A 14,251-nucleotide genomic window follows, 5' to 3' on the forward strand; every position below is an offset into this window, starting at 1 on the left:
TGACTGGTAGAATGGGAGTCTCTGGAGCAGCTGCACATGAGGCTGAAAGCCCCAGGTCAAAAGCCAGCTGTGTTTTAGAACATTAGAATCACACACAGCCCCAGCTCATATGGATGAATGGAATTGAATGTGGGTGAATCTGTTCAGTTCACACTCAGTGCCAAAGTTTCCTGAGAATCCTCTGTAATTAACCAGTGTAAGGTGTGTCTTCAGAGACTGGATATTAATCATCTATCATTTGCTAAAACACTTTTTACTATAATATTGCCTTTGTGTTTGAGACTGAGTCTGAGACCCTTCTGTAGACAACCCATGAGTGTCTACTTCTTGTTTGAAATGTGTGTGTGTGTGTGTGTGTGTGTGAGAGAGAGAGGGAGAGAGAGAGACATTAATGAATACAGACATATGATCCGGTCCTAAAACAAACTATTATCTTAAATCACACACACACACATCATTCATTAGAGTGTATATACACTGACTGAGTAGTCCTACCTCTTTTGATCTCACCAAAATGTCTTACATATGACACCAAAGACAAATAGAACACACATTAAATACAGAATTTACAAGTGACATTTTTCCTTTCTTTGTCAGTTGTTCCTAGCGTAACTCAGTTGTTCTATATGGAGGTGAATTATTGATTCAAATGAAGACAAGTTAAAGCTATTCATCATCATCATCATCATCTTCTATTCCACTTTTCCATTTCAGGGTCGCGGTGGTTAAAGCAATTAATTACAGTCAAAACACTATTAAATTTCAAATAGTAAATGTAATTTATTTGATTTATCTGATTCGCTGTTCTTTCACTCGCCCCACAATCGAGGAAAAGATAGCATGTAACCCAGGTTATAAAACCTGAGAAACATAGTTTAATTCATAAGCTAATTGTTAATTAAATGTAGTATATATTTCAATTTTAATAATAAAACACTATTAAATATTTTGAATACTAAGCTAATTCAAATAAAACAATTCGCTATAAGTAAACACAGGAATAACAAAGTGTAAAAAGAATATTTTATTCATTTTATTTGGTATTTTCCTATTGGTTGATGATAAATCTAGCCGGCCAATCGAGTTGTGGTTAGCTGAGGCGCGTGAGTGCGTGTCTGAGCGCTCAGCTCTCTTCATGTACCGCTGTAAAGCATAGAAAAGGAGTTAAAAGTCTAAAATAAGTGGTGAATACTTATTTAGTAGTTAATAACTTGTCGATGAACAAGATAACGCAAAGGGGAAAATTTCTCGTCGAAGAAGGACGAGTTTATCACACTTTTTGCACTGGTGAGCAGCAATGCTAAATTTGTATAAATATATAATGTACATGCTAATGCTAGCTCCGTATATTCATGTGTTTTTGAGTAGATATAGTGACAATATCAGTGTTATATGTTCAACTTATGTGGTTAATATTATTATTGTGAACTAATAGGAGTTTATATATAATACAGGATATATATTATATTTTCAGAAATTTTATTAAAGTTTTGGCGCGAGTTAAGCTGTGTGTCATAAGCGCATGCGCGAGTGTGAGTTTTGGCGCCTAGTGCTGCAGGAATTAACCCTGTAAATGCTGAATGAGGAGTGGTATTCTTATTTTTGTGTAGAAAAGTTGTAAATATAGTGATTAAATGCAATTGTTCATTATAAATGTTAAGTTTTATGAGAACTACATTCGTTAAACTTACTGTTTGTGTATTGTTTGGATATTATATTAATGAGATATATATGGCCATATTATAGGTCAGGTTTTTTTGAATGGTGAACAAGTTGGATAAGTTCATTTGATGGAGAGCCTCCCAGACTCTACCTAGAGGATTGTCTACATTCCGTGGACATCTTTGAACTGATCTTTGTTTTCTTGAGCTGAGCCCTGATCTGGTAGGAGGAACACTTACCTTTACAAACTCCATGGACTGAAATAGTTCCATCACTTTTGGGACTGAGAGAAAAGAAAAAGAAAAGGGCATTACTACACACACACACACACACACACACAGAGTTTTGTTATTTAATTTAAATTGTTTTTGTAATTGGTTGATTTAATTGTCACATATTGAATATTTTTTATTGAAAGATATTGAGAGTTTATATATATTTTAAGTTGATATTTATTTTCTACCTGGTTTGGAAGAAGTTATATTCTAATATATCATTTTATGTTTTGTGTTGTTTACTTACCTGTTGTAATAATTTGAGGCTCTTTCTGGAGCTTCTGTATCTTGACTCACCCCCAGACGCTGTCATGGTTTGTGCTGAAGAATGCATCACATCAGTGACAGTTGGTTGCTGCCTGAGGAGGTGCAGGATTAAAGTAGACACACCGAGGGAACATGGTGCATGTTTAAAATGTAGAAACCCCTGGGTCTAGAGCAGGAGTACACTTTGTTATTCTTCATGAAAGATTTGAGATCACAAAGTATTGGAACAGTAGTTGGTGCAGATGAAGTTGAGTGTCTGGGTCTCAGGCAGACTGACCACTGCTGTCCACCACTTGATTCCACCATTCCACATCTCTCTCCAGAACCACAGTCTTCTCCTCCGGTCCCATTCCCTGGAGCCCAGTTCTGGTAGCAGATGGACTCTCCATTAATCCAGAACCAGACATCAAATATGGAGGAGTGATGTATCCCCAGCCAAACGTGATCAGTGGAGGCTTTCTGAACCACCTCCATCACCCAGGATTGGACCTCCACAGAGTGAACTGAGACCAAGTCCCTATGGTTCTCCCTGCAGTACCTCAGAGCGACCCACCAGGTCAGAGTCTGATTCACCAGCACCAGTTTAACTGGACAGAACAGGACAGAGGTCAGCGAGAAATGACAGACAGCAATTAATGAGTTTAAAATTGATAATTAAGTGTATTTTATAATTCACCATCTCATTGTTAAATCAGTGAATCATGAGTCACTCTCACAGACAAAGGGGAGCTTGTTGTCACAGGGCAGATTAGTACCATAATTATCTGGTCCAGACCTCCATTATCTGAATGAGGAGTTACTCTGACCACTGCCAGGAGTCGTTGAACCAACCAGGTATCACGTCAGAAACGTAAACAGTCTACTAAAAGACCATACCTACGATAATGTATTCATTTGTACGTAGTTGTTGCCGTGCGCCCCCGGGGTATATTGACATGCGGTATTCTGGTACAAGCAGAACACCAGATGCTCGAGACGGACATGGCGCCGGCGTTGCCACGGTGCTAATTATTTGTTGATGGAGGTTCAAAGGTAAAAGGCTGACTTTGTGATGCTAAATTGTGGGTTTCTAAATTCAACTGTAAAACAAGTAATAGTTTTGCACCTTATAATAGCTAATAGTTTCATCTTTGATTTAATTCGACATCTAGGTTTAGCTTAACTAATACCTCGTAAGTCACTACTGTAAGCCATGTAGTGGAGTATGGATCGAATAAAGAAATGAAAAGTTCTGAATAAGGATTTCTTGGGACAGAACCCTACATTCCACAGACTGCGTGTGTGCAAAGACTCTGCACAAAGACTTGACCTCGCCCTGAACTCCGGAAAACCCATCCGCACAGGACGAATAGCATGGACAACCAGCGACCCCAAGTGGACAGTTGTGAAATCATGTTTCACCCTGCGGCCATCTAAATACATAAAGGACTTAATCGAGTGTTTATAAATATGTTTATGCAATATGTATGAATGTTACTCTCTGTTGTCCTCAGGTGAATGTCTACCAACTAATGAAGTGATGTGTATTACTGTTTCAATCATGAAGGAAAGTTTCTGTCTCTGATTAGGAAAACAAATTAATTTCTAACTTCTAGCATAATATTGTAGTGGAATGTAATCGTAAAGTACCCAAGATATATATATATATATATACATAGATGTTTGATATTAATAATCCAGGACACTCATTGTGCTATACCACAAGCATGTATAAGTAATTTTTGTGTATACGTGACTCTCTTCCCTCTCTGAAACGTGAAACAAGTCACGTGAGCCTCAGACCTAGGATCCAATCAAAGGGAGGATACCTCCCAAATGGCCGTGACCGCGCCACATCTGAAAAGAGAGTGCCCGACTCACGTCGCTCTCTCTTCGCTTCCGCTCTTCCCCGCCTTCTTCTTCCGCTCTCCAGCGACCTTCTCACATTGCGCTCTCTTCACTTCAAGTGCGACCCTCTTCCTTACGCCGACGGAACGACTCATCAAAGACTCTAAGGACCTCACTCTGCTTCCAAGGGACGCCTTGTGCTAGTTAGCAGTGTGATACAGAAACTACAGCGTAACGTCGAGTAACTCTCAGTAATATTCCTGTTACTTTTGTTTTCATGTTTTGTTGCCCAATCTAAGTTTAATCTCACGACTGATCAAAGCAAGTGAAACTTATTTTGGCCAGAATAAAATATCACCCCTGAGATTAGTTGATAGTGGATATGTTAGCGTTATACTCTGACTTCTGAGGGCATCACTTCTGGGGACTCGAGTAACGAGCGAACGACTCTTAGACGCCCCCCTCACTCCGGGGACAATCCAGCCAGGCCAGCAGTTCTCCGTAAAGGGAATCCCCCGACTGACGTCACACCTTCTATGGCCAAAAGTGTCTGACTCACCCTGGAAGGAATCCCCTTCCTAGCGAGCCTACCTTCAGTGACACGGGGAGGACAAGAAGCAAAGACCCGGAGAACGGAGATTGAATCTGTGGGACCCGACGGCTCGGTGATAAAAGGCAAAAAGAGTAAGCAAGCAAAATGTACTCACTTTTCAGAAGCTGATGCCTAATTAAGTCTCTTGATAAATTTATACATTAATTAAATCTCATTTAGCAACACCTTAATCAAGTCATATCGCCTAGCCTATCTTTAAATTCGAACCGGTTTGACCTGAGTTGATCTAGTGAGAATTTCTAGGATTGTGCTATGTTTAGTAAATATTCTCTTTTCTCTTAATAAAATATTTCCATTATTTGAAATAACAGTGTGTGGAGTCTGTTCATTAAAAGTCTGAAAATCCTGAAGAACTCACGTAGCGATGACAGTATTCACTCTCTAACTACTTGTTAATGTTTTTGTCAATTAAGTCAATCATAAAAATAACAGTTATTATCATTAGTCAAAATGTCATTAATCAGAACGAGTTTATATATATATTTATATAGAAACACTACAGTGTATACACAACATACACTACAAATTTCACATAGAATATGTTATTTATTCAAAAAAATGTGCAGATTTCCAAAAGTAAACATACTAAACATATTAAACAAAAGTAAACATAAAAATAGATATATAAGAAAAAACAATGTTAATAGACTCTTGCTTCCAGCATCAAACTTTAGTTTGATCACAATCACAGATATTTTAAAGTTTGTTTACACACGGACTGTTTCATTATCCTTTAGATCCATTAGATATTACTCAGGAAAATCCATTCTTTTCAAGTTCAACATAAACAATAGCAAATTTACTTTTTGATGTTCAATAACGTTTTAAAAGGTTTTCCCTTTATTTAAATGTAGCTAATGCACCTCGTGTTGCACTGAACACATTTTAAAGTAAAAACAAACACACACCAATCTGATTCGCTGTTCTTTCACTCGCCCCTGTCACGCTTTCGTCCTGTCATGTCTGTTGTCCCCGGCCATGTGCTTTTAGCACATGGCTATGTTTTGTTTATGTCTTTGTCTCCGCCCTCGTCCCGCCTCTGTTCCGCCTCCTCGTCCGTGTCATCTGTTAACCCGTCCTCCTCGTTATCTGTCTCAGGTGCGTCTCGTCAGTGTCTTGTATTTAAGTCCCTTTCCTGCACTTCCTGTTTGTTGGTCATTGTTCTATTGTTCTCATGTTCTCTGTATCGTGTTTAGTCAGTTGTGTTATCCAGTCTGTCCGTATCTCTAGTTTGTCTTCCAGTCTGTCCGTATCTCTAGTTTGTCTTTACTCCTCTTCTGTTCGTTTGGTTCCTTTGTCCATGCCTCTGTTAGCTATCTGTTAGTCATCTTGTTATGTTAAGCTCTCGGTTTGTTGTTCTTTTGTAAATTAAACGTTATCTGTGCTTTAGCGAATGCGTCCGCTCCATCAGTCCGTCCCTCGTCCCTGACAGCCCCACAATCGAGGAAAATGTAAAACGCTGTAAATGACTGTGTCATGCTCCATTATATGATAACACTTTATTTGAGGCCCTGAGCTCTTTCTGGAGCTCCTTTATCTCGACTCACCCACAAACGCCATCATGATTCGAGCCGAAGAATGCATCACAGCAGTGACAGTGGGTCAGAGGAGGTGCAGCATTAAAGTAGACACACTGAGGGGTGTGGTGCATGTTTAAAAGGTAGAAACCCCTTGGTCTGGAGCAGGAGTACACTCTGTTATTCATCATGAAAATTTTGAGATCACAAAATATTGGAACTTATTTTAAAATCAATCTGTGTCCATTCAACAAACTCGTTCGGCTTGTTTCATGACTGATGTCCACAGAAAGTTCAGGAAGAAGAAAAGCTGACACAGCGACTGAGTCTGAGATTATAATGGAAATATAAATATACTTCACCACCCACTAAACCCATGAATTAAACAGGAGAGCAAACTAAACCAGTGAATCTGAGGATCTTCTGACTCTGGCTCCTGAACAGGGAACACAACCTGGCTTCAGTCTTCGTTTCTGAAAAGAGGAAAGAGAACAATGAGGGTCAGCAATGGTGCTGCAGTTTTCCAATAAAAACCAACCAACCAAAGACTGACTGACCTCAGTAGTTGGTGCAGATGAAGTTGAGCTGCTGGGTCTCAGGAAGACTGGCCCACTGCTGTCTTCCACATGATTCCACCGCTCCACATCTCTCTACAGAACCACAGTCTTCTCCCCCGGTCCCGTTCCCTGGAGCCCAGTTCTGGTAGCAGATGGACTCTCCATTAATCCAGAACCAGATTTCGAAGATGGAGGAGTGACGTATCCCCAACCAAACGTGATCAGTGGAGGCTTTCTGAGCCACCTCCATCACCCAGAATTGGACCTCCTTAGAGTGAACTGACACTAAGTCGGTGTGGTTCTCCTTGCAGTATCTCAGAGCATCTGTCCAGGTCAGAGTCAAATTCACCAGCACAAGTTTATCTGGAGACAACAGGACAGAGGTCAGTGAGAAACAACAGACAGCATTTAATGAGTTTAAAATTGTTAATTAAGTGTAATTTATAATTCATCATCTCATTGTTGAATCAGTGAATCATGACTCACTCTCTCGGCAGACAAAGGGGAGCTTGTTGTCACAGGTCAGATTAGTCCACTGACCGTCCTCGGTCACTATGGCACACTGCTGTTGTCCATTATTAACATAATTATTTGGTCCAGACCTCCAGTATCGGAATGAGGAGTTACTCTGATCTGACCACTGCCAGGAGTCGTAGAACAGACCGATCCAGACACCATCATTGTAATGAGATGACTGTGATAAACCCCAGATCTCCTGGTTCTCCGTCTGGTTCCTCACAGTGACCAGATCTGTGTAGTGTTCTCTGCAGTAGCTCTGAGCATCATGCCAGGTCATTGCCTCATTCAGAAATATATATCTGTGAGTGCTGTTCTTTTCTGAAACATTAATTCAGTCAGAATTTACAATTTTCCAGATCCATTTCATGAAGTGAGAATTATTATTTACAATAATCTGAATCTGGGAGTTCTTACCGTCATAACACACAAAAGGGTATGGTTTATTACATCTGTCATCATTCCATTTTCCAAGATTTTTCCTCATTGTGACACAGTACTCTTTCCCTTCATGGTTGTTTGGTTGTCCATTGTCCCAGTTCCTGTACTCCTCTCCCTCACTGTAGAGACCTCCATCAGCCAGAGACCACAGCCATCTCCCAGTGTTCCCTCTGTTTAGACCGATCCACACTGAGCTGGTAGTTTTATCTTTGAGAGTCGTGTTCAGGTTCTTCATCTCCTCCATGTTGTTGATGGTGGCCAGATCAGTGTAGTTCTGTCTGCAGTAGCTCTGAGCTTCAGTCCAGTTTTTATTCTCATTCACAAAAATGTACCGATACGAAGTGTATGCAGATACCCCACACACAGCTGTGGAGAACACGAGAAGGACTGATTTGTAGAGATCATTTACAGATATTTATTGGTGGATGTGTTAAACTCAGAACCAGTTCTAACACTGGATCAGTTCAGAAACTAGTGGCTAATCTCCAAGTAGATGCCCAGGCAGCAACATGTTCTAGGAGCCGAAATTAACCAACACCTAAGTGTCTCTTAATGTGGAAATAATAATCAATACTTTATTTGATACAAATACAACAGAAATGGCATAAAGTACCATATAGTTTTAGTCTCAACAATTAACCCTTAGACATTCACTCACTCACTCATTCATTCCCTCACTCACACACACACACACACACACACACACACACACACACACACACACACACACACACACACTGACCTGATAACTGGAAGATGATGGAAACCCACTTCAGATCCATTTCTAAAAGTAAATACATGTCTTTATTTACATTTTCCTGAACATCAAAGTGTAAATGTATATTTCACACAGAGAAATAATGTGATTGTTATAAAGTTAATAAACGATGCACATAAAGTAATGTTAGTTGAAATATTTTTCCTGTTTTAGGTTGAAGGCATGTTTCTCTGGTTCTGGACTCGTCTTGGTCTCAGTAGAACTTCTATATTCCACACTTCTTCAGAAAATATCTAGAACGTCTTTATCATCTCAGAGTAATTGAGGGACGTTAACCCACAGAATCCAAAGATATGTTTCAGTGGATTTTGTTCCATTAAACGGGAGAATATTTAAATGTAATTTCTATAATTGAACCAGACTATTGCTATAATAACAAACACAACTCCATTGGACCTTAGTGACCATACATTATAATTACTCAGGTATTATCTAGAAGCTGCTTAGGTTCTCAGTGTAGTTCAGTGATGTTCCTCAGAGTGATTCTCCAGTTCTTTTGGAGTGTGTACCTCACAGTAACTGGGTCACTATGTAGAACTTTCTCTTTATCCAGTGTCCACTATGAAAACTAACCCCAGCAGAAGACTGGAGCAGCTTCTTTAGCTCTGAGTTAATGTTAATGAAACATGAATCCTACCTCGGTGTTGGTTCTGTTCTCCTCTCTGCGTCTACTTCTGTCGTCTTCTCTTCTCCCTGTGACTCTGTATCTCCCTCTATCCTCTCTCTCTTATCTCTGATCTCTCTAACTCCTCCTCTGTACGTCACATATAGGACTGAATTGATTGTCTGTTTCACCTAAACACACTTTACATAAACGTCACTCACCACACCAACAGCCGACTGTTTATGAAACGAACCTCTTAGGGCTTTTCCATGAGACTGTGCATTCTCATGAGGTTGTAATGCTATTCCAACACTAGTGTTAGTGCACAATAAATAAAATATAGCTTTTTTTTTTATTTCTGTTTATGTCTTAGATTTTGAACTTTTTTAGGTAGCACTTTAGAATAAGACTAATCTTATAAAGGTCTATAAATGGTTTAAATGTTGTATTGATGGTTATTAACTGGGTTGTAAACACAATAAAAGTCATTAGTAATCCTTTATAACACACAGATATAAAGGCTAACAGTGACCTGTTGAACCCACATCCATCTACACCAGTGGTTCTGTAACTTTATTGACAAAGTACCACCTATCAATCCAATGAATGTCTTGCTTGAATATTTGTAATTTGCATTACACAAAGTTATTCAAAAATAGTTACTAAAATTTAAAGAGTGAATTAGGGCTGTACGATATCGTATAGTTTTACAATTTTACAAACTAAAAAAAATCGACAATTTTAAAAAAGTCAATATATTGATATTCTCAATATGTTTGCCTCACGACGTCATGCAATTAGCCATGATATGGCATACGTTCTTTATATGTGTCGTTTAGGCCCAGTGAAGTATGGTGGAAAGTGTCTCTGAATGATTGAAATTACATTTGTAATAAAATAAAACTTTTAAATAAATGAAACCATTTAATACTTTTAATATATATTACATACATGTAATATAATTAGTATTAATATCATTTCAATATCACCTTTACCCTAACTATCCATGTGTTATAAAAGATTATTACTGAATTTCAATGTGTTTACAGCCTAATTAATAACCATGTAATCAAGTTTTTTATCCCATTGATAAACCTTTATATGTGTAGTCTTATTTTAAAGTGGCACCATATATATTTTCCCCAGATAAACATTGGATGCTTGTGTTGTAATGAACTCTAATGTGTGTTACTCAGTGAAAGCAGAGGAAGTAGTTTATGAAAATTAGACCTTCATGTTGTCAGCAGCTGCTCTGCTCTAAGATCATTTGCATATGTTCATTTACCAGTGCAGACACAGTAGTGACCACCTGGTTATGTCCAGCAGAACTAAATAAATGTCCAAATGTCCACAATGTCCAAAGGTAAGGACAGCTTTTATAGTTAGTGACCTCTGCTTCTTTAAGATTCACCCATTGCTTTTTATAAAAGAGCAGTGATTGGTAGAATGGGAGTCTCTGGAGCAGGCTGAGACCACCTCATGAACATGAGGCAGTTACCACCAGATCAAAGCCAACTATGTCTGGAGATGGGTGAATGGATGAATGGAAATGAATGTTGTAAATCAATGTGGGTGAATCTTTTGATTTCACGCTCAGTGCCTAAGTTTCCTAAGATTCCTCTGTAATTAACAGGTGTAGGGTGTGACTTCAGAGACTGGATTTTAATAATCTACCATTTGCTGAAACTCTTGTTACTATAATGTTGCCCTTGTGTTTGAGACTCTTAGACCCTTCTCGAGACAACCCATGAGAGTGGACCACTTGTTCAAGATCAACACCCAGCAGAGAAAGCTCATTTCAGCCACTTGTACCCGTGATCTCATTCTTGCAGTCACTACCCAAAGCTTGTGACCATAGGTGAGGGTTGGGACATAGATTGAACGGTAAATCGAGAGCTTTGCTTTTCTGCTCAGCTCTCTCTTCACCACAACGGACCGGTACAGAGCCCGCATTACTGCTGACGCTTCACCAGTCCGCCTGTGAATCTCCCGCTCCATCTTTCCCTCACTTGTGAACAAGACCCCAAGGTATTTAAACTCCTCCACTTGAGGCAGGGTCTCACTTCCTACCTGGAGAGAGCACTCCACCCTTTTCCGACTGAGTACCATGGACTCGGACTTGGAGGTGCTGATCCTCATCCCTACCGCTTCACACTCGGCTGCAAACTGGTCCAGCAAGAGCTGGAGGTCCCGGCTTGATGAAGCCAAAAAGACCACATCATCCGCAAAAACCAGACATGGAATCCTGAGACCACCAAACCGGACACCTTCCGCCACTTGGCTACACCGATAAATTCTGTCCATAAAAATTATGAACAGAACCGGGGACAACAGGCAGCCCTGATGGAGTCCAACTCCGACTTGAAACCAGTCGGACTTACTGCCAGCCATACGAACCAGACTCCTGCTCTGTTTATACAGGGACTGGATGGCTCATGGAAAAGAGCCCAGTACCCCATACTCCCTGAGCACACCCCACAGAGTAGCCCGAGGGACATGGTCGAATGCCTTCTCCAGATCCACAAAACACATGTAGACTGGTCGAACAAAATCACACGCATCCTCCAGGATCCTAGTGAGGGTAAAGAGCTGGTCCTGTGTTCCACAACCGGGGCGGAATCCACATTGTTCCTCCTGGATCGGAGGTTCAACTATCAGACAGACTCTCTTCTCCAGTAACCCCTCATAGACCTTACCGGGGAGGCTGAGGAATGTGATCCCCTATAGTTGGAACACACCCTCCGATCCCCCTTCTTAAAAAGAGGAACCACCACCCTAGTCTGCCAATCCAGAGGCACTGCCCCCGATGTCCACACAATGTTGCACAGACATGTCAGCCAGGACAGCCCCATAACATCCAGAGCCTTGAGGAGCCCGGGGCGAACTTCATCCACCCCCGCCAAGAAGTTTTCCTACCACCTCGGCCACCTCAGCCCCAGTGATAGAAGAGCCCTCCCCGGGGTCCCCAAACTCTACTTCCTCTGCGGAAGACGTGCTGGTGGGTTTGAGAAGATCCTCAAAGTATTCCTTCCACCGCCTAATGATGTCCCCAGTCGAAGTCAACAGTTCTCCACCCCCACCATATACAGTGTTGGTGGAAAGCCGCTTTCTTCTCCTGAGTCGCCTGATGGTTTGCCAGAAACTTCTTGGAGCCAACCGAAAATCATTTTCCATGTTCTCACCGAACTCCTCCCACACCCAAGTGTTTGGGTCAGCAACAGCCGAAGCCATGAGCCGCTTGACTCCTCGGTACCTGTTAGCTGCCTTCGGAGTCCCCTGAGCCAACCAGGCTCGATAGGACTCTTTCTTCAGCTTCAGTTGTTATAGGTGAATTATTTATTTTAATGAAAACAAGTTAAAGAGATAAATTACAATCAAAACACCATTCAATTTCAAATATTATATGTTATTTATTTAAGAAAAAAAACAGGATACAGATTTCCAAAAGACAATAAAAATAGATATTAAAAAACAATGTTAATAATAAAAGACTTAAACTCTAAACTTTAGTTTGATCACAATCCATTCTGTTCAGGTTCATCATAAACAATGACAAATTTACCTTTTGATGTTTAATAGCATTTTAAAAGTTTTTCCCTGCATTTAAATGTAGCTTATACACCTCTTGTTACACTGAACACATTTTAATGTAAAAACAAACACACCAATCTGATTCACTATTCTTTCACTCGCCCCACAATCGAGGAAAATGTAACACGCTGTAAATGAGCATAAATGAAAGCTCTGAGCTCTTTCTGGAGCTTCTTTATCTTAACTCACCCACAGACGCCATCATAGTTTGTGCTGAAGAATGCATCACAGTAGTGACAGTGGGTCACTGCCTGAGGAGGTGCAGGATTAAAGTAGACACACTGAGGGGTGTGGTGCATGTTTAAAATGTAGAAACCCCTGGGTCTAGAGCAGGAGTACACTCTGTTATTCATCATGAAAGTTTTGAGATCACAAAATATTGAAAGTTGTTTTAAAATCAATCTGTGTCCATTCAACAAACTCATTGGTCTGGGCTTGTTTCATGACTGATGTCCACAGAAAGTTCAGGAAGAAGAAAAGCTGACACAGCGACTGAGTCTGAGATTATAATGGAAATATAAATATACTTCACCACTCATTAAACCCATGAATTAAACAGGAGAGCAAACTAAACCAGTGAATCTGAGGATCTTCTGACTCTGGCTCCTGAACAGGGAACACAACCTGGCTTCAGTCTTCGTTTCTGAAAAGAGGAAAGAGAACAATGAGGGTCAGCAATGGTGCTGCAACTTTCCAATAAAACCCAACCAACCAAAGACTGACTGACCTCAGTAGTTGGTGCAGATGAAGTTCAGTGTCTGGGTCTCAGGAAGACTGACCCACTGCTGTCCTCCACTCGATTCCACCGCTCCAGATCTCTCTCCAGAACCACAGTCTTCTCCCCCGGTCCCATTCCCTGGAGCCCAGTTCTGGTAGCAGATGGAGAACCCACTGACCCAGAACCAGAAGCCCTGTCTGCAGGTGTGACGTAGCCCCAGCCAAACGTGATCCGTGGAGGCTCTCTGAGACACCTCCATCACCCAGGAAAGGACCTCCTCAGAGTGAACTGAGACCAGGTCCACATGGTGCTCCCTGCAGTATCTCAGAGCATCTCTCCAGGTCAGAGCCAGATTCAACCACAGCAGTTTATCTGGAGACAACAGGACAGAGGTCAGTGAGAAACAACAGACAGCAATTAATGAGTTTAAAATTGTTAATTAAGTGTATATCATAATTAACCAGCTCAATGTTGAATCATGACTCACTCTCTTGACAGACAAAGGGGAGCTCCTCATCACAGGTCAGATTAGTCCACTGACCGTCCTCAGTCACTACGGCACACTGCTGCTGTCCATTTTTACCATAATTATCTGGTCCAGACCTCCAGTATCGGAATGAGGAGTTACTCTGATCTTAGGTTGAAGACATGTTTCTCTGGTTCTGGACTCGTCTTGGTCTCAGTAGAACTTCTATATTCCACACTTCTTCAGAAAATATCTAGAACGTCTTTATCATCTCAGAGTAATTGAGGGACGTTAACCCACAGAATCCAAAGATATGTTTCAGTGGATTTTGTTTCATTAAACGGGAGAATATTTAAATGTAATTTCTATAATTGAACCAGACTATTGCTATAATAACAAACACAACTCCATTGGACCTT

General features: G+C 40.7%; 1 protein-coding gene across 1 annotated transcript; it reads right to left on the reverse strand.

Annotated features, from left to right (window-relative positions):
* Positions 1 to 6,719: 6,719 nt before the first annotated feature.
* Positions 6,720 to 11,448, reverse strand: LOC136678847 (uncharacterized). Its single transcript, XM_066657012.1, has 3 exons — positions 11,067 to 11,448; positions 7,805 to 8,041; positions 6,720 to 7,081 (listed from the first exon to the last, which is right to left on the reverse strand). Exons 1-3 carry the CDS (start codon positions 11,446 to 11,448, stop codon positions 6,720 to 6,722), a joined length of 981 nt encoding a protein of 326 aa, XP_066513109.1.
* Positions 11,449 to 14,251: the final 2,803 nt, after the last annotated feature.

This window comes from Hoplias malabaricus, chromosome 2, assembly GCF_029633855.1.
Source record: "Hoplias malabaricus isolate fHopMal1 chromosome 2, fHopMal1.hap1, whole genome shotgun sequence".
NCBI lineage: Eukaryota > Metazoa > Chordata > Actinopteri > Characiformes > Erythrinidae > Hoplias > Hoplias malabaricus.

Excerpts from the sequence above, each read along its gene's own strand:
- LOC136678847 (XM_066657012.1), bottom strand. The coding sequence starts at position 11,448 with ATGGCTGGCAGTAAGTCCGACTGGTTTCAAGTCGGAGTTGGACTCCAT. Across the intron at positions 8,042-11,066 it reads CCTTGGGGTCTTGTTCACAA|CTGTGTGTGGGGTATCTGCA; the intron begins GTGAGGGAAAGA and ends TGTTCTCCACAG. Across the intron at positions 7,082-7,804 it reads GTGGTCTCTGGCTGATGGAG|ATAAACTTGTGCTGGTGAAT; the intron begins GTCTCTACAGTG and ends TGTTGTCTCCAG.